Source organism: Neoarius graeffei, chromosome 1 (assembly GCF_027579695.1).
Source record: "Neoarius graeffei isolate fNeoGra1 chromosome 1, fNeoGra1.pri, whole genome shotgun sequence".
Taxonomy (NCBI): domain Eukaryota; kingdom Metazoa; phylum Chordata; class Actinopteri; order Siluriformes; family Ariidae; genus Neoarius; species Neoarius graeffei.
Genome location: NC_083569.1, coordinates 52,639,597 through 52,662,960, shown reverse-complemented (window position 1 = coordinate 52,662,960; position 23,364 = coordinate 52,639,597). Strand labels below are relative to the sequence as shown.

Below are 23,364 nucleotides of genomic sequence, written 5' to 3'. Positions count from 1 at the left end.
GCTTCTTATGTGCAGAGATTTGTCTGGATACTTCAAATCTTTTGATGATATCGATTTTCAGTGGTGAAATCCCAAAATTCCTTGCAACTGTATGTTAAGAAACGTTATTCTTAAACTGCAGGACTATTTGCAGCTTTTCACAAAGTGGTAAACCTCACTACCATCCTTGTTTGTGAATGACAGAGCCTTTCCATTTACCAGTTAACCTGGAGAATATGTTCCAAACTGGGAGGTATTCCAGAAACCAGGTTTAGTGAAACCCCGAGATAAGGGAAACACTGGATTTTACGTTCCAGAAAAAGAGGTCACTCAAACTCTGGGCCAGTTGCCAGGATAACCAGACTGTGAACCAAACCTGCTCACTGGCAGGTTTTCTTTAACAAACAGCTGTCGGACATGGAGTGTCCTTTCCTTGTTAACACGACTGATGTCAGAGCCGACTTAACCCACATTTACATCGGGAGAGAATTGAGAGATCCCGATTAGATGTGCTATATAATCTTTACAGTCCAATATCAAAGTTTCAATTTAATGTAGTCTAATGATTAGACTACCATATATTGAATGTTACTTCAAAACAGTTTGTTTTAGATTTTTTAAAATTTTTATTTTATTTCTATCAGGAGAATTTGTCGTATGCACCCCCTAGAGGCAGTCCATGCACCTTCAGGGGTGCAGGCACCACACTTTGGAAAACCTGGAAACTGGGCAACCTCCCCCCTGCTGGTTGCCATGGTAAACCGTAGTCTCGAGCTCCATTTATGATGCTAAACTCATCATGAACATACGACTGAACCAGATCAGATTAGCTGCTCTGGAACCGAGAACATCTCAGGGCTCGTCAACTCAGAGTTCATGGTTAGGCTCAGTTTGTTAAACCTCCTTTCTGAAATACCCTCCAGGTGTTTTTTGAGCATTCCTCAACTTTCCCAGTCTTTTGCTGCTCCTGTCCCAACTTTTTTGGAACGTGCTACAGGCTTCAAATGAGTATATTTACAACAAAAGTTTCAGTTTGAACATTAAATATCTTGTTTTTATATTGTATTCAATTGCATATAGATCGAAAGGATTTGCAAATCATTGCATTCTGCTTTTATTTACATTTTACACAGTGTCCCAGCTTTTCTGGAATCGGGGTTGTATTATTCTCCATCATCACTGTATTCAAGAGAAGAAGCCTTTGTCACACGTTCACTCAAGCACAATGAGATTCCTCCCATCTGAAGCAGTAAAAACACACATGCACACACAAGTGAGCAATGAGCACACACACATACCCAGAGAAGTGGGCAGCTATGCCAAAGCGCCCAGGGAGTAGTTGGGGGTTAGGTGCCTTGCTCAAGGGCACTTCAGGCCAACCTCAGGCCATGGCTGCCCCATGTTAACCTAACCACGTCTTTGGACTGTGACAGAAACCCACACAGACACGGGGAGAACATGCAAACTCCACACAGAAAGGCCCCCATTGGCCACTGGGCTCGAACCCAAAACCTTCTTGCTGTAAGGTGACAGTGCTAACCACTACACCACTGTGCCACTCATCTTGCACTACATGTTCAGAGTCTTGAATAAGAGAATCTGTTTACCAGGTGTGCAAAGCCTGGAGCTTTGATCTTGCAGCGGTAGGGTCTGCTGGAGCCATCAGAGACCAAATACACCCCAAACTCTCCCTGTGGAGAGGAGAAACAAAAACAACTTCAGTGGGACCAATATTATTTATATTAAAAAAAAAACAACAACAACAAAAAAACCCACCAAAGCAAAAGCCAGTGCACAAACAGAACCCATTAAGATATTATCAGGATTATTTTTCATGTTAATGTTTACAAGTTACTGAACACAGCAACAGTGGACTTCCTGAAATGTAGACAATTATGTCTAAAAAGAAAAGCATGAATAGCATTATTTTAAAAATGCTTGGAAAAAAAAAAAATTTACATCGCCTCTGCTAATGTCTTCAGAACTTAAAAAGTGCAATAAATGGAAAGGTGATTGACAGGAGAGTGTGTGTTATACAGGTATGTAAATGTTTAAATACTGAACAAATGAGCTAAGCTGGTTTTACAATCTGTGTACAGCTGAGAAAAGATGATATTGCAAAGTTGTAATGAGGATCGATCATTTTCAGCAGTCATGCAAAAAAAACCTAGCCTGGGAAATCCCATGCTGCTTTGCACAATCGTTCCGATCTGAAAAGACAGCATGGAAACTATGGTCTAAAGGCTCGCCTGAGTTAGGGAGCCAATCAGAGAGTGGGGAGGGGTGGAAAGACAGTGACGCGTACTACTCGACAAACGGAAGCTTGTAGTTTATTTGGGACTGTTTACGGATCACATTTAACATGGCGGCGAGCGATACGAACCGAACTTTCGATCAAGCTTTGTCTTGCACAAACGGCAGTAATCGTTCGGTGCCATTGTTTTCCTATTTTTGTTTTGCCTTCTCTTTCCTTCTCTTCTTCGCCTCTTCGTCGCTCTAACTACGTCACCGGGTACAACTGCCATGATTGGCCATGGGCTACATATACGCCAAATGATAGACATTCGCAACGTCCAATAAATGGCCGTTGACAACCGTAAACCACACCTCCCCTACGAGAAATTCAATAGGCGGATTCCAGACCATATCTCACTTGTGATATGGTCTGGTGTTAACCAGACTAAAAAAAAAACCCCATATTCAAGGGCAAATACAGCCCCAATTACATACCGTATAACGGCGCCCAAATTACGGGCTCGTCAAAAGGCCCAAAATAGAACATACGAAAATCGCCCAAATTAGAAGAAAAAATCCTGTTTCATAAGGGTGGAGAACCCAAAATATTTTTAAATTATTGTTAAATGTCATTTTTTGGCATATATATTTCAATTTGTTGTTCAGTCGCTTCATAACATGAAGTGAACATGAAATGCGTCTAGCGGTTACCGTAAACCGTGTCTGAGTCTCTGATGTCTGAATGTCGTAAAATATACTTCCTTTATTTTGCAAGAAACAGACTGTTGCCAAAAATTCTGATAAAATTATTTTAATGTACACATGTATATCATAACTTTGAAAATAAGTTTTACGGTATGTATTTGTTGCTAGAAAATATCTTGCACACAAATTTCTCTGTAGAAAATGATTCAATTCTAAGAGTAATAACTAATTGTGTTGTTGAATGACTTATACTAATTATACTATTGGACCTATTATTAATATATGTAAAGACATACTACAAACTATTTTATGTGGTTATATTATATATTGATATCTTGTTTTATTTTAATTGATATATTGCTGAATTGACATATTCTAGCTTTTTCGATATGTATCAATAGCTTAATTTAGACAGATACATATATGTCATATTTTTGATATTTTGATTGTTCTAGATCATTATTGTTTCACTGTTTGAGATTTTAAAAGTTCTCTGCTGCCCATACTCTTGTGCAAATAGATTGATATTACATATTGTTTCCCATTTTTCATGCATATAAAAAAAATTCATGAACTATTTTTATCTTTATTTATTCAGAATGTTGGAGAAAACTTTTGACTTTTTAGATACAGCACTACTTTATACTTGCACATGATTATGTAATTTCTATTGTTTTTATTGCTCGATATATTTATAATTGGTTAAAAAAATTACTAAAAATGATGTCAAAATATTTTCAGCACGCAATGCGCGAAAATAGTAAAAAAAAAAAAAAAAAAAATTGATGGTACGATGTTACAGCATCAGTCATGCCTTTCCAGAGCTTAGTTATTTTCTTATAAAAGTAATGCTCTTTTCAAATGCCTTTGTTTACTTCAGAGCTGTTTCTGGCTGTAGTGCTATTCATGTGCACTTCCTGTGTAAAATGAATTTCAGCACACTCTTTGGGATGCTTTTTTCATTGTTAAACATATGTCATGTTTATATATATATATATATATATATATATATATATATAAAAAAAAAATTTGTCCATTGTGTAAAATCTAGCCATTCTAAATATCTAACGTTGAATGTTTTTAGGCACAAAGTCCATGTTGTCAGCTCTTCTGCCAAATAAAAGGAAGAGGAAACATAAGCTAAGGCCACACCAATTCGATTAGTTGGTTCTCGGAATCGCTGCTTGAAGAAAATGCAAAATGAAAAAAAAAAATCAAAATCAAACTCCCACCAACAGAAAAACATCGTGGCTGATGGTTCAAAATACTGAAGACTGCAGGTTGAGGTCGCGTGACGTCGAAAACCAATCAAATCACCCCTTTCACTTTAGATAAAGACTTGTGGAAGAAACATGCCTGTGGAGGGGAATCCTGTAAAGCCTGTGTTTGAGATTGTTAGGATATTCAGCGAACAGAAGTGTAAAATCTTTGACAGGTGTGTCAAAATTCAAGAGGGGGAAAACTTTGCACAGTTGTACTCAAGATGCCGTGAGCTTGTTACCCTGCGATGTGCCAACTTGGACTACAGCTCTGTGGAGGTGGGTTTGATTTATATATTTCATTGATTGATGTGAGGGGCAAACAAAAAATCATTCGAAGTATTTAGCCATCAGAAGTTGCCTACTCCTGGTCAAATCTTTTTTTCTGTGCATTGTAGATGTTCAATTAATTGTAATTCAATCATTTATTTAGCCTATCTGTTTACTGGTTTGCCTGATAAAAGACGTGCAGAGAGATGGCATTCTGACTTATCAGGCACAGTTGTTTGAGTTCCCCTTGGGGGCTTGTTTACACAAATAAAAGGAAAAAATGAAGACTGTTGTTTCAGACTTATTTTCAATTATCCTTAATGCATATGGGTGGAAATAAGATAAGCTATTAAAAGAGCCATATGAAATGTGTAACAATAACGTACTGTCTGTTTTGTTTCTCCATTATGAAAGTCCTCTATTTCCACCGCTAATTTTACCATCAGAGCATTTTTTTAATTTTATTTTTATTTCGCTCGCTTCATATTTTTCCTGAAAAAATCCGAGAACCAACTAATTAAATTGGTGTGGCCTAAAGGAACTGCCTGCACTGAGGTTCAAAAAAATTTTTTTTCTGTGTCCATCAGTACAGGAACTCACCTTTGGTGCTTCAACAGCTGTATATGTGGCTCCTGGGGGAACCTGGTAGCCTTCTGTGTAGAGCTTGAAATGATGGATTAGGGATTCCATAGACATCTACATAGAAAAACACCATAAGAATAATTTATTTAAAAAAAAAAAAAAAGGCACCATTCACAAGCATTTAGCACAAACATTGCTATGGCACATGCACACTGCCTACAGAAACACACATATCTAACAAATACATCAACAGTGTCAAAATGACCCAAATCATAATGTCTATTCTGAATAATTAAACCCATTGTCTACAAATAATGCACTAATCTAATATAGAACTGCACAAATATCTCCAGAAATATTAATCAAAATATATCATGCACTGAGAGTCTCCAGTTGAAATTATGGATTCTCTGAGGTGAGGGGCACAGCCCTGAAGAAAATAGTACTACGCCGGTCACCGAAGAGAATCCATAAGTAACAGTGCCTCTCAGTGCATGGTATATTTGATTTATATCCCTCATATAAAAAAAAAAAAAAAAGTGTTAACTTTCATCTAGGAGATTGAATCTTGGCATAACCTCACTGGAGGCAGCCAGGTTTTTTGTTTACGCCAGCGTGACCTTCAATTTGCGCATGTGCAGTGTACCATGGTACCGCTTTTCTTTTCTCTCTTTTTTTTTTTTTTAAACCATTTATTATTTTTTTTTAACCATGCTATCGCCTGCCTCGCCAGGCATAATCATGATACGCAGATCTACACACAGAAATGCTCGCAGAGCCACAGCTGTAACTCGAGTTGGTTACTAAACTGTTATTTTTGGTATTTGGAGGGGGAAGGGGAAAAAATAAATAAATAAAAAGACCAAGCAGTACGTAAAAATTACTGTTTCACAAAATCAGAAAGCCGTTAAAACTATTGATTTGTGTGGTTAATGTGCTCAGTTGAAAATCCCCCTGGCTGAAATGTTAATGTTTTTATTTCAGTTGTATTAATGACCATTTTGTCTGGTCTTTATTGTTTATATATATTAAAAAAAAAAAAACCCAACCAACCACCTGAGTCGAGCGTCTAGTTTGAAATTGTGATGTCAGTTCATGGTATATCCAGGATATACCACAATTGACTCACACCACATCAATTTTTTTAATGTCACGAGATACATGGCTAATCAATGGTAGATTGATGAGATTATGATATATTTAAAAAAAAAAAAAATCACAAGAGAGAGAGAACATTTCCTGTTTGACTGAAATTAGATGTACATGTCTCACATAATACCATCATATTTTATACTACTGTGATATCACATACACGCACACACCTTCATCTCAGATCTCTTTGGTGGTGCGACTTTAGCATCATCCACCTTGATCTCTCCTTCAGGCATCTTGTTGAGAGACTGAAGCATGATTCTTAAAGACTGCCTCATCTCCTCCACTCGACACAAATACCTGTGTGAACACAAAATGTTATAAAATGTTCATATTCTCCTAAAGCTGTAATTTAAAACTACACTGACAGATGCATGTGCTTGCATTACTAAATTGCCCTGAATGTGGGATAAATCTATCACAGCTTAAGTCAAATTAAGATCCAGGTTAGCACTTTAAACATTCCCATCCTTCATTTTATGCATTCGCTCCCAAGTGCTTACCTGTCATAGCAGTCCCCGTTACTTCCAACAGGCACATCAAACTCCACCTCATCGTATTTATCATAGGGCTGAGATTTCCTCAAATCCCACTTAATACCAGAGCCCCTCAACATCACTCCACTGAGAAAGGGAGAGGACGATATACATGACATACTATAAATGATGAACCTACAATTATATATTTATAAATAAAAATATTTTTTTTAAAAAGCCTAAACACTGTCTGTATGCAGTACCTGAAGCCATAGTTGAGTGCATCTTCTGCTCCAATTACCCCAATATTAACAGTTCTGTTCTTCCAGATGCGGTTGTTCGTTAGCATCTGCAAATGTTTCATCAATAACAGCATTCTTAATAAACAGTCTCCAATGTTCGTACCATGACAGCTGTACAGGAAATCAACATCTGAAGCCTACAGCCAATTCATACCTCCTCCACCTCATCGATGCGTACTGAGAAGTTCTTGCACCACTCATAAATATCATCCATAAGTCCCAATGGCAAATCCTACAACACACACACACACACACACACGAGAGTAACCTGGATTCAGTTCAGCTTTCCAGATATCCACTCAGTTTGGTTTTCAATAAGAGATGGAAAGGTTTTTATATTCCACTGCACGGACCTGATGAACTCCTCCAGGTCGGACATAAGCAGCATGCATTCTGGCTCCAGACACTCGCTCATAGAACTCAAACATCTGCAAGAGGAACAGGCAGGAAATGTTAGAATCAGTCTCAGTTTTCATTAGCGAGCCAATGATCCAGCTTTTCCCCCCTTTATGGCCTACAGGAGGGAGGTGACCAGCCTGGTGTCATGGTGTGAGGACAATATCCTCACCCTTAACACGGACAAGACGAAGGAGACGATAGTGGACATGAAGGAGAGGAGACCTCATCAGCCACTGTTCATCCGGGAGCTTGAGGTGGAAAGGGTGAGCAGCTTCAAATACCTGGGTGTTCACATCAGTGAGGACCTCACATGGACACCTAACACCACACAGCTGGTTAGGAAGGCTCAACAGCAGCTGTACTTTCTGAGGAGGCTGAGGAAGTTTGGTATGTCGCCCAAGATCCTCAGCAACTTCTACAGCTGCGTGATTGAGAGCATCCTGACCAACTGCATCACTGTGTGGTACGGCAGCGCTACAGCTATGGACTACAAACGCCTGCAGAGGGTGGTGAAGACTGCTGAGAGGATCACCAAAACTCCACTGCCTTCTCCACAGAGTCCACAGTAGAGCTGCCTCCATCCTCAAAGACCCCACCCACCCCCAGCACGGACTGTTCACACTCCTACCCTCAGGCCGGAGGTACAGAAGTGTGAAATGCAAGACTGTCAGACTAAAGAACTCTTTCTTTCCCACCGCCATCAGACTCCTGAACAGCTGACAGGAGTCTATAACCATGGATTACCTCTCTGTAAACTGTCCTTGACTTTACATTTGTTTGCACATATTTTCACATTATTGCCTTTTTTTGCTGCTACGTCCGATCATTGCCTTATTTTTGTATTATACTGCCTATTTTGCACTACATTTACCTTTATTTTGTACTACACTGGGGATTTTTTTTGCTTTTATTTTGCACTACATTGCCTTGACTTTGTATCATTTCTTCCGCCCATTTATTTATTTGTATTTGGCATTCATGGTGGACAGCAAACTAAGAATTTAATTGTGCAAGAGGACATGTCCTTACTGTGCATATGATAAACACTTCGAACTTGAACTTTACATATCCAACACCCTCAGAGCTGAAGCTGCTGTTACCAAGTTACACAAAATATCAAATACACAGTATAAACTAATAGACACATGTAATTTTACATTTTCTGTTCCTAAATCATTTTGTGGAAATGCAACCTGCAAATTCATTACTAGTGTGCCACTAAGCACGCATAAATGTTCTTACTGCCCAAGTAGGAAGTACTATATCTACTCCAATCTGGTCAGACATGTTATTTCAGCTATTACATGTTAGCAAATGTGATTCCCTAATTTATGCCTCTTGACCCTTGGGTGCTGCATGACTTATGGTCACCATGTTGTGCACATTTAGCCATGAAGACTACATGCTCAAACGGATCATGTACCCCCCTTAACTAGAAGGGCACTTGGTAGCATGTATACCTCCGCCAAGCCACATAACATCAAATCACTTGAACCTGGGATAATACTAAAGCTGTACACCAAATTTCATTAAAACCCATTCACTACTATTTGAGTTACACTGGGAAGTGACAAAAAAAAAAAAAAATCCTGGATCTGCATGCATACACAGACTTGCATCAAAATCTAACCAATTGCTCCCTGGCCCATGACTCACCTTTCCTCAAAATATCATCAAAATCCACTCACTATATTTTGAGTTACACTGGGAACAGACAAAACAAATGGAGGCGAAAACATAGCCTTCAACAAAACTGGCAGAGCTAATGAAAAACAAACCAGCAATAAATCAGTTGGAAGAGTCAAAACACCTACTCTTTCAATTCACAGCTATAAAGGGGTTTTCAAAAGATATCAGTGGCCTCTGTAGTTTTCCAATAAAAACAACATTTGCAGAGGCTCCAACTCTCCCGCTGTGGGTGGGAGATCTCCCGCTTTAGAGAACATTTAGAAAATCCTCCCGACCTCCCACTGACAACATAAAAATCTCCCACCCGCCCTTACTACACAATTAATTAAAAAAAAATTACATATATATATAAAAAACTTGATCATGGCCGTAGCCAGCTATGAGGCCACCGAGGTCCGGACCTCGGCCATTTTTAAGAGCTGTAAATGCATTTGTACGCTAAATATTCAACTGGATTAAAAAAATAAAAAATAAAGAATAACATTAAAACGTTTCCGTAAAAAGTGCATTGTTAATTATGTTAAACGTTGATTCTGTTTTCTGTGTCTGTTGCGTGCGGCTCTGAGACCAAGAACACAAAAGCGAATGAGCGCACGACTCGGGGGAGGAACGCAGTGCAGTAGACAAGTTTTTTTTTTAATGGTCACCATCAGCGCACTTTCATGAAGCTGTTAAATTTACATTTTCGAATCAGCGCAGTTTTGTCCTCATTGCTTGGGCCAGATCAAACCATTAAAGAAGCTTAAATTATTCTTACTCTTGCCACATACATGATTTTTTGTTTTCAAACCTGATGATATTCAGTTCAAACGCCATTAAAAGTAATTTCAGGAATAGATTGTGTGACGTGTAATTCACCCCTCTCATTTAAATATGTTGAAAATTTTTCTGCGTGCGCTTCGTGCATCACGGACCTCGGTGATTTTAAAATGCTGGCTACGGCCCTGAACTTGATACGTTTATGTTGACGAAAATTAATAGTCGACTTTCCGCTTTTCGTGTGTCTGACATTGTATGGGTGGACTCAAGTGTGTGCCCCGCGGTATATGCCGATTCCCCGGTCGGTACACCGATCGGCGTAACGGAGGGATTGGAGTGAATGCCGGAGGAATGTGCGCGCAGATCAAGCACGCATATGAATCGAGCAGAATTCGGTACGCCGCGGGGTACACACTTGAGCCACCCAATGTCTTACCAGTTACTGATAAAGCATACAGATGGCACTATTAATGATACGCGCGAGAGAACGAGAAAACCCACGACACTCAACCATTTTGTTTGTTTTTTTTGCGTCTGCATTTATCACCTGCTCGTCTTTAACTTTATGTTCTCTTGAATGAGATAATGAAACGAAGTTCAGTTGGTGGAAATAGCGAAAGCCAAACTACGAAGAAAAAAATATCAGAAAATCACCAAGATAAAGTTTGGATCGCCCGTCGCGATGGTCGCCAGGGACGAATGGCGGACTATTTTGGACGGCAGCAAGACAGCCCTATATCTGACAAGGTTAGATCACCAGACCAGACGTTAGATTCTAATGAACTTGTCTGACTTTTACTAACTTAGACTTAGAAATAGAATATTATTAGAAGAACATCATCAGAGGGTCTACCATTGGCAATTTATAATAGTCAATATTGACCTTAACTTTAGGCATATTAAAGTTTGGTCTATAGTCACTGGATTTATCTAGATCCATTACTATTAATAAGATTTAATTGACACGAAATGTGGTGAATCATATTTTATTTAATAAAACTTGCCTTCGGCGCTCAAACTTGTCTCCCTCCGAGCTACTCGCAGAGAGGGAGATTCTCCCTCTCTGCAATTTCCCAAGTTGGAGCCTCTGCATTTGACACCCCCCATCAATACCGGACTTTGCAATAATCAAGAACTGGTTGCGCGCGTGCGCACACACACCACTTTAGGCAGTCTATAAGCTCATCCAATTTGCACTAGCCATACCCACAGACTTTAATCTGTTAGGTGCCTATGTCACTTTATCGTTCTGATGTCAATATCAGGGACCTTTATATCTTTACGATTAGTGTGTATTAGTCCTATATTTTACGCTTGGTGTTTATTAATGTTTATTGTTGCACCATAGGTTTAAGAGTAACACAATTTCAATCTTCTGTATGTCCTGTACATATTGCAGTATTGACAAAGTAGACTTTGAACATCTGCATTGTTTGTAAAATCACTGCTGTCTCAGTGAACCACAAAAATATCACGAAAATCACAGATTTCCATGTTGAAGTTGTTTGCATGAACAAATGAAATCTTCCTCTCACCTTCTCCCTCTCCTCAAACATCCAGAAGAAGGGTGTCATGGCACCAATATCCAAGGCGTGTGTAGTGATACCCATGATGTGATTCAGGATACGAGTCATCTCTCCGTACAGCACTGTGGGCACAGATAAGATGGCGTTGTTCGTTGTATAAACAATAATATTTAACCACCATTCACAGTTATTTAAAAAAAAAAAGGCTTGAGATGAAAAATACATAACTCTAAAGAGTATTGTATTTTCTGATATTTTGTATCCACGAAGCTTGAAGTAGATTACGCGACATACTAAACTAAAACGAGCCCATGTAAGGCAGACTCATTTAGGTGGCTTACCAGTAATACAACTTTGATAACTGCATTAAAAGCATTAGGTGCCTCTTACCTCTGATCCACTGAGCACGAGGTGGAGCCTGGATATTCAGCAGCTTTTCCACTGCCAAAGCATATGCTTGTTCATTGCACATCATAGACACGTAGTCCAGCCTGTCAAAGTACGGGAGCGCCTATGGAGGGGACAGAATAACAACATCCTCTCCATCATATTAAAACAGACAGCCTCGTCTTTAATGCTACAGGCCTCGAAATTAACTTTTTCCCCCTATTGTCCCAGAACTGTCCCAAAAAATAAATTCCAACTGTCCCAAAGTGAGGATGGACTGTCCCAACCTGGTTTTCAGGAAGTATGTATTACAAAAACAATAAAGCTGAGTCAGAGTACAGTATTGCTGTGTAAGCTAATTGTCAATTGAAATAAACTCAAATCAACTCAAATTCAAACTTGTCTTGTCCGGTTTATTATTAGACTTGTGTCTACAAATTTACCAAAGACAAACCAAACATACTTTCTTTCCAAACTTTCTTCCCACTTGTTACATAAGATATATGCTGAATCTACTACTTGTCTTAGGTAAACATTTGTAAAGAAACATACATTACACTAGTCTAGAAACTCTGGCCTAGACTTTCCACTTGTTACAGAGGATACAGCAAGTGGTCCCTGTAATCTATGTGGACTCTGCAGTACTCATAATACAATATACAAATGTTTACCAAAGACAAATTGTTTAAATAAAAAAAAAAAAAAAAAACCATTTTCTTTCTTTGAGAATTGTCCTCTGCGCCATGACCCAACATCACAACATACTGATATTTCTGTTTTTGGCAATTCCATTCGTCATTTTGCGGGAAACTTAGCGAAGTTTACTGAAACTCACGAGGTAGCTCGAACTATACCATACATTCCCGAGCTTTGCCGGTTTACCATATTTGGCATTGTCAGCTGATCTCCCAAACATCACCGAGCTCACGATTCTTTACGAAGATCGTCCAGAAAGCGTGATTCAGGATGATTCATGCTAGGGAACACCGAACGTATTCCGGAAATATCCGAACGTTAAACAGTTGCAGTTTGTCATATTTGGTGGATGCCCTGATTGGCTGGAAGCTGTGATTGGTTGAATGTTGTTTACATGGATAGAATGTCGGCGAACTGGCGGGAAAGTGATTCGTACGCGCGCTGTAATAGTGCTGAATACAGATCAAAGGTGATGGGCGGGGTCACGAATCAGCACATCTCTGGCTCCCACGCGGGCTGTAATTGCAGAGCACAGATCAAATTTGGGGGGCTTTTTGGGAGCCGAAAGCTGGGTCGCGCGCCTGACAAACGTATGAAGGGCTGACATTCTGATGTTGATTATTTTTCTACTGTCCCAAAAATGTCCTAAAGTGATTTTTTTTTAGTTGTCCTGGCCTAAATTTTAGTGGCCAGTGGCCATCGGGACACCATTAATTTCGAGGCCTGATGCTAGGGTAATGTCTTTTAATCTATCCACATTCACTGGATATGAGCAATCATGCGCTCTGATTGGCTACTCTACTACTAGGATATCAGCTCATATACTATGAGTAGAGAAAAATTATTCCATCTGATGTTTTGTAAAAAGTTTTTATTTAGCGAATTTGCAAAAAATAAAAAATGTTCTGTTTCTCAAAATCCAGTGAATGTTTTATTCTATCCACAATTATTCCACTTAATCCCGTCATACATGGCTTATAGCCAACTCGGTGTTATGTGCCTCATCAGCTCTCAGCTCTTGTACGACTCGATTTTGTGGAATAACAAAGCTGTACTGCCTTTCAGATTTTTCAAGTTTAGGTCATAAAAAGAATTTCCCCGACACAATTATTTTCGTTTAGTGGACCGAAAGCTACCGATTTAAAATCACAGGCTTCCAATTTTGTTTTATTTTTTTAAAAATTGAACAATTCATGAATTAAGGCCATGTGACCCTAAATTATCTGCTATTTTTTCCTGCTTCACCATGACGCAATACAAGATACTATGTCATGCATCACGTGGTGGGTTTTCCCCATTCGTGCAAGGCATTGTGGGATACAAATTTGAAACAGGAGAGAAAAATGGTGGACGCGAGTGTGCAAATGAAACGTGAAAGACCGACTACAGTAACGGAAAGCGAGAAGAAAAGAAGTTATGTTGCGAAGGAAAGGAAATGCAGGACCAAACTAATAAATATCGGCGGTCAGCGAGCACCTCGGTGTGATCAGCTGTTCGTTTAGTCACAGAATAATGTAACTGTCAGTGCAGGGTCAAAGGTAAACCTGCGCATGCGCACACAGACTTCCTCTGTCTGCTTGACTGCACAAAGCGAGTTATTTCATGCACATTATTTGCTACGGGAATCCCCTCAAATTAAATAACTTCCCAGCCACAGAATGACACTTAAGATATTACAAAAATAAACATATCACAATGACCAAATTTCAGAGGGAACTAAATTTCACTGATTTTATGAAATTGAAAGGCTGTCTACTTTTAAAGTATTTAATTATCATTGTGAATCATAGAAATAATAATGCTGTAATCATAATCCATGTATGTAGCTGTAATCTCTCTCTTTGACATTTGTTTAAACATGTGACCAGGCATGAAAACGGGTCGGGGTGAAAAAGGTGAGAAGGGTGCACGAGTGGTGACGTGGCTTCTGGTGTTGTTTTATTTTGTTTGGGGGGTCCTCCCCCAGAATAAATATTATAGCCTCCTTACTAAGTACAGTGGTGCTTGAAAGTTTGTGAACCCTTAAGATTTTTCTATATTTCTGCATAAATATGACCTAAAACATCAACAGATTTTCACAAAAGTCCTAAAAGTAGATAAAGAGAACCCAGTTAAACAAATGAGACAAAAATATTATATTATATTTGGACATTTATTTATTGAGGAAAATGATCCAATATTACATATCTGCGAGTGGCAAAAGTATGTGAACCTTTGCTTTCAGTATCTGGTGTGACCCCCTTGTGCAGCAATAACTGCAACTAAATGTTTCCAGTAACTGTTGATCAGTCCTGCACACCGGCTTGGAGGAATTTTAGCCCATTCCTCCATACAGAACAGCTTCAACTCTGGGATGTTGGTGGGTTTCCTCACATGAACTGCCTTCCACAACATTTTGATTGGATTAAGGTCAGGACTTTGACTTGGCCATTCCAAAACATTAACTTTATTCTTCTTAACCATTCTTTGGTGGAATGGCTTGTGTGCTTAGGGTCATTGTCTTGCTGCATGACCCACCTTCTCTTGAGATTCAGTTCATGGACAGATGTCCTGACATTTTCCTTTAGAATTCACTGGTATAATTCAGAATTCATTGTTCCATCAATGATGGCAAACTGTCCTGGCCCAGATACAGCAAAACAGGCCCAAACCATGTTTCACAGATGGGATAAGGTTCTTATGCTGGAATGCAGTGTTTTCCTTTCTCCAAACACAACGCTTCTCATTGAAATCAAAAAGTTCTATTTTGGTCTCATCCGTCCACAGAACATTTTTCCAATAGCCTTCTGGCTTGTCCACATGATCTTTAGCAAACTGCAGATGAGCAGCAATGTTCTTTTGGGAGAGCAGTAGCTTTCTCCTTGCAATCCTGCCATGCACACTATTGTTGTTCAGTGTTCTCCTGATGGTGAACTCATGAACATTAACATTAGCCAATGTGAGAGAGGCCTTCAGTTGCTTAGAAGTTACCCTGGGGTCCTTTGTGACCTCGACGACTATTACATGCCTTGCTCTTGGAGTGATCTTTGTTGGTCGATCACTCCTGGGGAGGGTAACAATGGCCTTAAATTTCCTCTATTTGTACACAATCTGTCTGACTGTGGATTGGTGGAGTCCAAACTCTTTAGAGATGGTTTTGTAACCTTTTCCAGTCTGATGAGCATCAACAACGCTTTTTCTGAGGTCCTCAGAAATCTCCTTTGTTCGTGCCATGATACACTTGTGATAAACATGTGCTGTGAAGATCAGACTTTGATAGATCCCTGTTCTTTAAATAAAACAGGGTGCCCACTCACACCTGATTGTCAACCCACTGATTAAAAACACCTGACTCAAATTTCATCTTCAAATTAATTGCTAATCCTAGAGGTTCACATACTTTTGCCACTCACAGATATGTAATATTGGATCATTTTCCTCAAATAAATAAATGACCAAGTATAATATTTTTGCCTCATTTGTTTAACTGGGTTCTCTTTATCTACTTTTAGGACTTGTGTGAAAATCTGATGTTTTAGGTCATATTTATGCAGAAATATAGAAAATTATAAAGAGTTCACAAACTTTCAAGCACCACTGTATACTGTATTGACATTTGCACAAGGACATACAGTACAAAAACAAATTCAAATACATGTAGTTATAGTGAAATTATGCCCTGGAAAAAAATGCGAATAATAGAACGAAGAAAGTGGAGAACACCCAAGGAATAGTGATAATTTTTTCCTTTTATTTGCCTGGACCACCAGTGTCTCCATGGCCCGGTTTCGCCGAGTTGCCACATGTTTCAGCCTTGCCCGCTTCTCCCCTTCAGCAGTCTGTTTCTTGGCCTGCTGAGCACTGCAAGTTGCTTGAGAGCCATACTTGCTCTGCTGCTGCTGCTGCTTTTCCTCCTTGTTCACCCTCTGCTGGTGTTTGTATGTGGCTGCTGCAGAGTTAATGTTCTTGCACAATGTTCTGTCCGCTTCCCCAAACTTCACGTCCTCCCTTCTAAAGAGCTGCATAGCTGTCTTCCCCCTGGACATCAGCGTGTACTTGACCGTCTGTATTGCATTAAATGTTTCCACATTCATGTTGCCACTCCTTTGATCAATTATATCATTCATCAGACTAAATGAGGACTCGACTCTAGGTCCATGAAAGATGGAGAGGCAACACTTAACCAGTGCACCCAGGGAGGGGTACTTGTCTGGTTTGTCGAAGACATGACCCCACCACTCCACGATGCTCTCTCCCTCCTTGAAGCTGGGGATGGTCAGGTCAACACTGAACCGCACAAGTTCCCTCTGGATATCCTGGTCTGCTGGCAAGAGGTGCCCCAGCATACCACTCAGCCTGCCAAGATATGGAAGTACTTGCAGCTTTCAGTTCTTTTTAAATCAAGGCTGAATACTTTCTTCTTTGCTGCTGTCTTTTATTAAATCAAATTTGAGACTTTTAATTTGATTTCTTTCAGCACGGACAGTACTATAAAATGGCGTCTCCACTATACAGTGCCCTATATAGTGAGTAGCGAGCAATTTCGGACACAGGGGTTGTCAAAAGACGCGCGCGCCCTCTTTCGAATGCTGATGTAATCAAGCCAGAAGTTTTGTTTGTTTTGATAGCAATCAGGAAAGTTTGAAAAAAATAGGAAATTCAGTCCGATGACTCAATCCAGCTTCCAGCTTCTGGTGGTCTGGTCTGCACTCTGACTGATGTGTGCACACTCTGGCCAGCAGAAGAGGCGCGAAATGATGCTGCTTGCCCTTCGCAGCGAGATGTACTCGTCGCTATGGCGTCAACATCAAAGCAGGAGGAGGAAGCGCAAGCCGGCACAAACTGTCTATGGGTGCGAAGCGACCTCCTTGCCCTTTGGGTCAATATCAAACACCCCCCAATTTTTTTTTCTCATCAGATCTACACGAGTCACGTAGGTCACCCATTTTGGTTTCAAAACGGCGAATTTCACCGAAAGGTGAGGGATTTTCATGTATGCATGTGACCAGTCATACCTGCAGGTAGGTCTTGTACTCGATGAGCTTCTCGGTGCCACGGTGCAGCAGACCTACATGAGGGTCACACTTCTTCACAGACTCGCCACTCAATTCCATCACCAGACGCAGCACGCCGTGGGCTGCAGGGTGCTGAGGTCCGAAGTTTATAGTGAGGTTTGACACCTCCTTCTCTGCTGGAGGGTCTTTGTCTGTGAAGACACATGGAGGCTTTCTTTACCTGAAATAAACCTTAGTTTTTCAACTACTGGGTAAACATTTTAGGATGCTCATATTAACTATTTTAGTTCCCCAAGAGTACATGCACTTTAAAAAATAAAAATAAATAAGTTCTCATATGCTTGGTTACTAAAAGATATTTAACACAGCAAGAACATTAAAAGGATGCATATTTTAAATGTTCACAATCAAATTAAAAGCACCATTATTTGTGAACAAATATCGCATTCAGATGTATTCATCATTATAAATGAAGCGTAAAAGAGAAAGAAAGGAAAAGTATATGAACCGTTCCATGGTGGTGGAATCCAATTCTTGGTGATGGCGCTAGGGTACATCACTGCACCCGCATACTGCTCAGCCCACTCCACATCAGGCTGCCACTGCTTCTGCCTACAAGGGAAAAAAAACAAAACAAAAACATCCGTTTGTGTCTTTGGAAAGGTTTTAATAACCCAGACGTAAAAAACGGAATATAAACACGCACTGATGCTTTTGATGGCCCACTTGTATGATACACATAATACCAACTTCTTTTAATAACCATGCCACCTTTGGGAAAGTTTATTTTGCCAAGTCATGCAAAATATCAGAGGTGTAATGGCATTGTGCAGCAAGACGAGGTGCGCAATATTTCCGTTCAATTCAATCTGTCATGGCAGTCAACTTCACTGGATCAGATCAGGAAAGGTCATCCCCAAGTCCAACACCAATATAGCTTTTAAAGGCTGTATTAGCAAAAATACACAGCAGTGGATCAGTGCACACCTGCTGAAAACGTACAACGAGTCTGTACAAATAGAACCATTGTAGTAGTGATCATACAATCAGTCAGCCATAATACGTATAAAAAACACCGACAGGTGAGGTGAACAACTGTGATTATATCTTTATAGCAGCACCGGTCATACACAGGTCACCTGGCATGCATTAACATACACAGACTGTTACAGCTGATGACCCCCTTAACCCACATACAGATTGCTGAAATGCTGCTATCCGGTATAATATGCGGTCATCCTGTGCAATAATTCAATGCCATCACTGTGCACTTTATCACCACCCACCAGTGTTATGGTTCTTATCTATTTTTGTGCAATGTTCGTTTTGTGCAATGCCCTACTGTCACTGTCTATTGGTCTACGTCTGTGTCAAATCAAAGTCCTTCCCACACCATATGGCGCATAGGGCGGCGCCAATCTCCGTTTCTGTAGCCCTTGGCCTCTTGCCTATTACATAGCTAGGGTTACAGTGGGGGGCTGGTCCTCTGGTAACCGCGAGAGTTTGACTCCCCACTCGCATCTGTATTGCAGCGTGCCTTGCTAGACGATAGTAGGTACCATTTTTATGATGGTCTTTAGTATGACCCGACCGTGAGTAGAACTCGCGATCTCCCGATCGAGAGGCGGACATGCTAACCACTAGGCCAACTCGCGGTATCTACGTCTGTGTATATAGTACAATATCCATGTCTTGCTGTCTAGTATGTTTACCTATTGTTGTCATGTGTGCACTTACTGTAACATGTTTATAGCACACTGGAGTGTGGGGAAATGTAATTTCTTTCAGCTGTGCACTGCTTGTTGTATGGTCTGAATGACAAAGTTTGTCTTTGACTTTGTCAAGGGGTGCGATATACAGTATTTCGGCAGCAAGTGAACAGTCAGTTCTCAAAAGTTGATGCGTTGGAAGCAGGAAAAATGGGCAAGTGTAAGGATCTGACAGGCCTCATTTTTTGCCCCCCTTTGAATTTCCTTTTCCCCTAAAATTCCATGGTATTTTGGCAAGTTTTCAAGTCCACAGTTCAAGGCAACACAGATGTTTTCTAGGGGTATAACTGAGTTATTTAAACAAAAGTATGGTTTTTTTTTTTTTAACATTTATTTCTGCAACAGAAGAACAAGACAAGCCCTGAAAAAATGAAACATAAATCGATATTATACATGTAAGACTTACATACGGTACTAGTACATAATACGTCTATTTATATAGAGTTTAGGACACAAACAGTTTTGCCTAGAACAATGACTAGCAATATTGCAAAGATGAATTCTAAAATGAGTCTGTACTCCAGTACTGTCTTATCATTCAGTTTGCCATTGCATTTAGGAGGAAATTAAACAACCTTTCCTCCTCATCTTCACATGCATGACGGGCCAAAGTCAAATGATAAATGGGGTAAGATATATTTATCTATAGGATAATTCACTATGTAAATGATACATTTACCGTACTGTAGATGGTGTGGTTTACTATTTGAAAACACAAAAGCATGTCTTTCCATTCACTGAATGTACTTATCAATAGCTTTTATTATTACAAGAATGATTATAGTCACAACTGGAATGTGCTGATTCGGTTAGCGTTTGTAATTATTGTACCATCCACTATTAGGTAAAATTAAATCTTACAACACTGAAAGTCTAGAGTAAGATATTTTGTTATTTTACAAATAACACTTCAGATATTGTTTTAACAATAAACATCACTGTATAAATGACAGAGTGCAAATAGCTCTATAACTAGATGTCCTTAGGGTTGCTGAGACATGGAGGGCTGGAATACCATCCAGCCCACAGTTCAGGTCAGAGTCCTTTGAGAGTAAATGCTTTGGCTTTCGCAACATTCTGTTCCCAAAAGCTGGTGTGTGTGTGTGTGTGTGTGAGAGAGAGAGAGTCTTTCTTGCTTTTATAGTTGGGCTTATTTATTTATTTTTAAAAACGGTTCTTTGTCAGGACTCTTCTGGCGCCCCTCGAGAATGGCAGCTAATTACAGCAGCTCCTCTCTTACTTTTCATTCTTACTTTTTTACCTTTTTTTAAAAAAGTTCTTTAAGTTTTTCACAGTTTACTTAGTTTCTTTTAACGACTTTATTTTACTACACGAACTATGTTCGGAACACTTGTGTTTTTCCTGCTTGTTTGTGGACTTTTGTTTGCGCTCACATCGGGGGAGCCGGCACACAGCCATGGGGCTATTGTTTACACCAGGAAACAGCTGCTGGCACTCAGTAACACCACTGTGATCCCCGAGGAGATTCTGGACATACCATCGGAATTAAGGAGGAGGAGAAGGGGAAAACGTGACAGTGCTGAACGTCATGCCAGAAAGAGACGCTACAAACCCATCCTTCCATCCATTATCATGGGGAATGTAAGATCTCTTCCCAATAAAATGGATTAGTTAGCGGCGCTGACTCGGCACCAGCAGGAATACCGGCAGTGTAGTCTGATGCTGTTTACAGAGACATGGCTAACCGAGCTAACTTCGGATGCTAACATCACGCTTGATGGTTTCCAAATTCGGCGTGCAGACAGGACAAAGGAGAGCAGTAAGAGGAAAGGAGGGGGACTGGCTGTGTTTATCAACAATAGATGGTGTAACCCGGGACGCATCACTATTAAAGATAAAATCTGCAGTAAGGATATTGAACAGTTAGCCGTTAGCATGAGGCCGTATTATTTACCAAGGGAATTCTCGCATGTTATCGTGATAACTGCGTACATTTCCTCCCTCTGCTGATGCGAACGCAGCATGTGACGTCATCCACTCAGTCACAAGCGGACTGCAGACACAGCATCCACAGGCTCTCATCCTGATCTCTGGGGATTTCAACCATGCTTCCCTGTCCTCCACTCTCCCCAACTTCAAACAGTACATAACATGCAGCACAAGAGACAATAAGACACTGGATCTGTTTTATGCCAACACCAGGGAAGAATATTGTACATCACCCCTCCCCCCCAGGCAAATCTGATCACAACTTGGTGCATCTCCTGCCAGTCTACAGACCTATTGTTCACAGACATCCAGTCAATACACAACAGGTGAAAAGTTGGACTGATGAGGCTTATGGAGGCTTTAAAGGACTGCTTTGGCACTACAGACTGGGACGTTCTTTGTGAGCCCCATGAGGACGTAGACAGCCTCACGACTTGCATCACGGACTACATAAACTTGTGTGTGGAGAACACTGTGCCCACTAAAACAGTACGGTGCTTCTCAAACAACAAACCCTGGGTCACTCCTGAGCTGAAGGCTCTCCTGAATGCAAAGAAGAGAGTATTCAGATCAGGAAACAGAGGAATTGAGGAGGGTACAGAAGGAGCTGAGAAGAAAGTTCAGGAAAGGCAAAGACCGCTACAGGAGAAGGATGGAGGACCAGCTGCAGCAGAGCAACGTGAGTGGAGTCTGGAAGGGCCTTAAAACCATCTCAGGGCTTAAGGAGTCCAATAGGCAGCTTGGAGGGGAGTTGCAATGGGCAAACAACCTGAACAATTTATTTAACAGATTTGATCAGGCACCGGCCCTCCCCCCAGATCAGCTCACTGTTACTGCTACGGTCTCTTCCTGGTCATCGTTACCCAGCCCACAGACCTCCTTCTCACCCTCTCAGCATCCCTCAACCATCATACCTCCAGCTCAGTGCTTCACACCTCCATGCGTAACACCGAGCACTCAGCTGTGCTCTTCTTTGTCCTTCGACAGAGGACAAGTCAAGAGGGTACGGAGTAAGATGAAGGCGAGAAAGGCTGCAAGTCCTGATGGCATCAACCCTGGGCTCCTGAGGCATTGTGCTGACCAGCTGTGTGGAATAGTGCGGGACAGTTTCAACTTGACCCTGGAACAGGAAAGAGTGCTGGTCCTTTGGAAGATGTCGTGTGTAGTTCCGATACCAAAAACTGCACACCCCACTGAGTTAAACGGATATAGACCAGTGGCGCTGACCTCTCACCTCATGAAGGGTCTGGAAAGACCTGTTCTGGCACATCTCCGCACACTGGTGGGGCCAGCTATGGATCCCCTGCAGTTTACCTACCAGCCAGGCATTGGGGTGGAAGATGTAGTCATCTACCTGCTTCATAGATCTCTCCCTCATTTTGAAAAGGCAGGAAGCACTGTTAGAATCATGTTCTTTGATCTATCCAGTGCCTGCAACACCATCCAGCCGACTCTTCTGAGGAGTAAGATGGAGAGCGCAGGGGTGGACCATCTCACAAACAGACCACAGTATGTGAGACTAAAGAACTGTGTCTCAGACACCATTCTTTGCAGCACAGGAGCTCCACAGGGGACAGTCCTGGCCCCATTTCTGTTCACACTTTACACTACGGACTTTAGATACAATACAACTACCTGTCATCTGCAGAAGTTCTCTGATGACTCTGCTATTGTGGGCTAGATCCTAGATGGCAAGTACAGTGAACTGACAAGGAACTTTGTGGACTGGTGCCAACGGAACTCCCTCCAGATCAATACAAGTAAAACCAAGGAACTGGTGGTGGATTTCCGCAGGACGAGGTTCTCTTCACCTACCCCAGTGAACATTCAGGGAAAGGACATTGAGATCATTACAAGTACCTGGGTGTTCATCTGAACAATGGACTGGACTGATCACACACACACCCTGTACAAGAAAGGCCAGAGCAGACTCCACCTGCTGAGGAGGCTCAGGGCCTTTGGAGTACAGGGTCCACTTCTGAACTCTTTATGACTCTGTGGTGGCATCAGCCATACTCTATGGAGTTGTCTGTTGGGGAAGCAGTATCACAACAGCAGAGAGGAAAAAACTGAACAAACTGATTAGGAAAGCAGGCTCTGTCCTCAGTGGATGTAGTGGGGGAGAGGAGGATGTTAGCCAAGTTGTCATCCTTAATGGCGAACACCTCCCATCCACTGCAGGAGACAGTAGCAGCACTGGGCAGCTCCTTCAGTGACCAGCTCCTCCATCTGCGG

The 23,364-nt window shown here is 40.9% G+C and overlaps 1 protein-coding gene across 1 annotated transcript in view; it reads right to left on the bottom strand.

Moving 5' to 3' along the window:
* ndufs2 (NADH:ubiquinone oxidoreductase core subunit S2) overlaps positions 1 to 23,364 on the bottom strand; it is a 36,769-nt gene that overhangs the window by 5,483 nt on the left and 7,922 nt on the right. The window contains exons 2-12 of the mRNA XM_060923676.1: positions 17,919 to 18,022; positions 17,411 to 17,601; positions 11,724 to 11,844; positions 11,343 to 11,455; positions 7,314 to 7,388; positions 7,115 to 7,192; positions 6,922 to 7,007; positions 6,686 to 6,805; positions 6,353 to 6,482; positions 5,049 to 5,144; positions 1,587 to 1,670 (exon numbers count right to left, since the gene is read on the bottom strand). Of these exons, the coding sequence (XP_060779659.1) occupies positions 1,587 to 1,670; positions 5,049 to 5,144; positions 6,353 to 6,482; positions 6,686 to 6,805; positions 6,922 to 7,007; positions 7,115 to 7,192; positions 7,314 to 7,388; positions 11,343 to 11,455; positions 11,724 to 11,844; positions 17,411 to 17,601; positions 17,919 to 18,022 (1,198 nt within the window). The remainder of the gene's footprint in view (positions 1 to 1,586; positions 1,671 to 5,048; positions 5,145 to 6,352; positions 6,483 to 6,685; positions 6,806 to 6,921; positions 7,008 to 7,114; positions 7,193 to 7,313; positions 7,389 to 11,342; positions 11,456 to 11,723; positions 11,845 to 17,410; positions 17,602 to 17,918; positions 18,023 to 23,364) is intronic.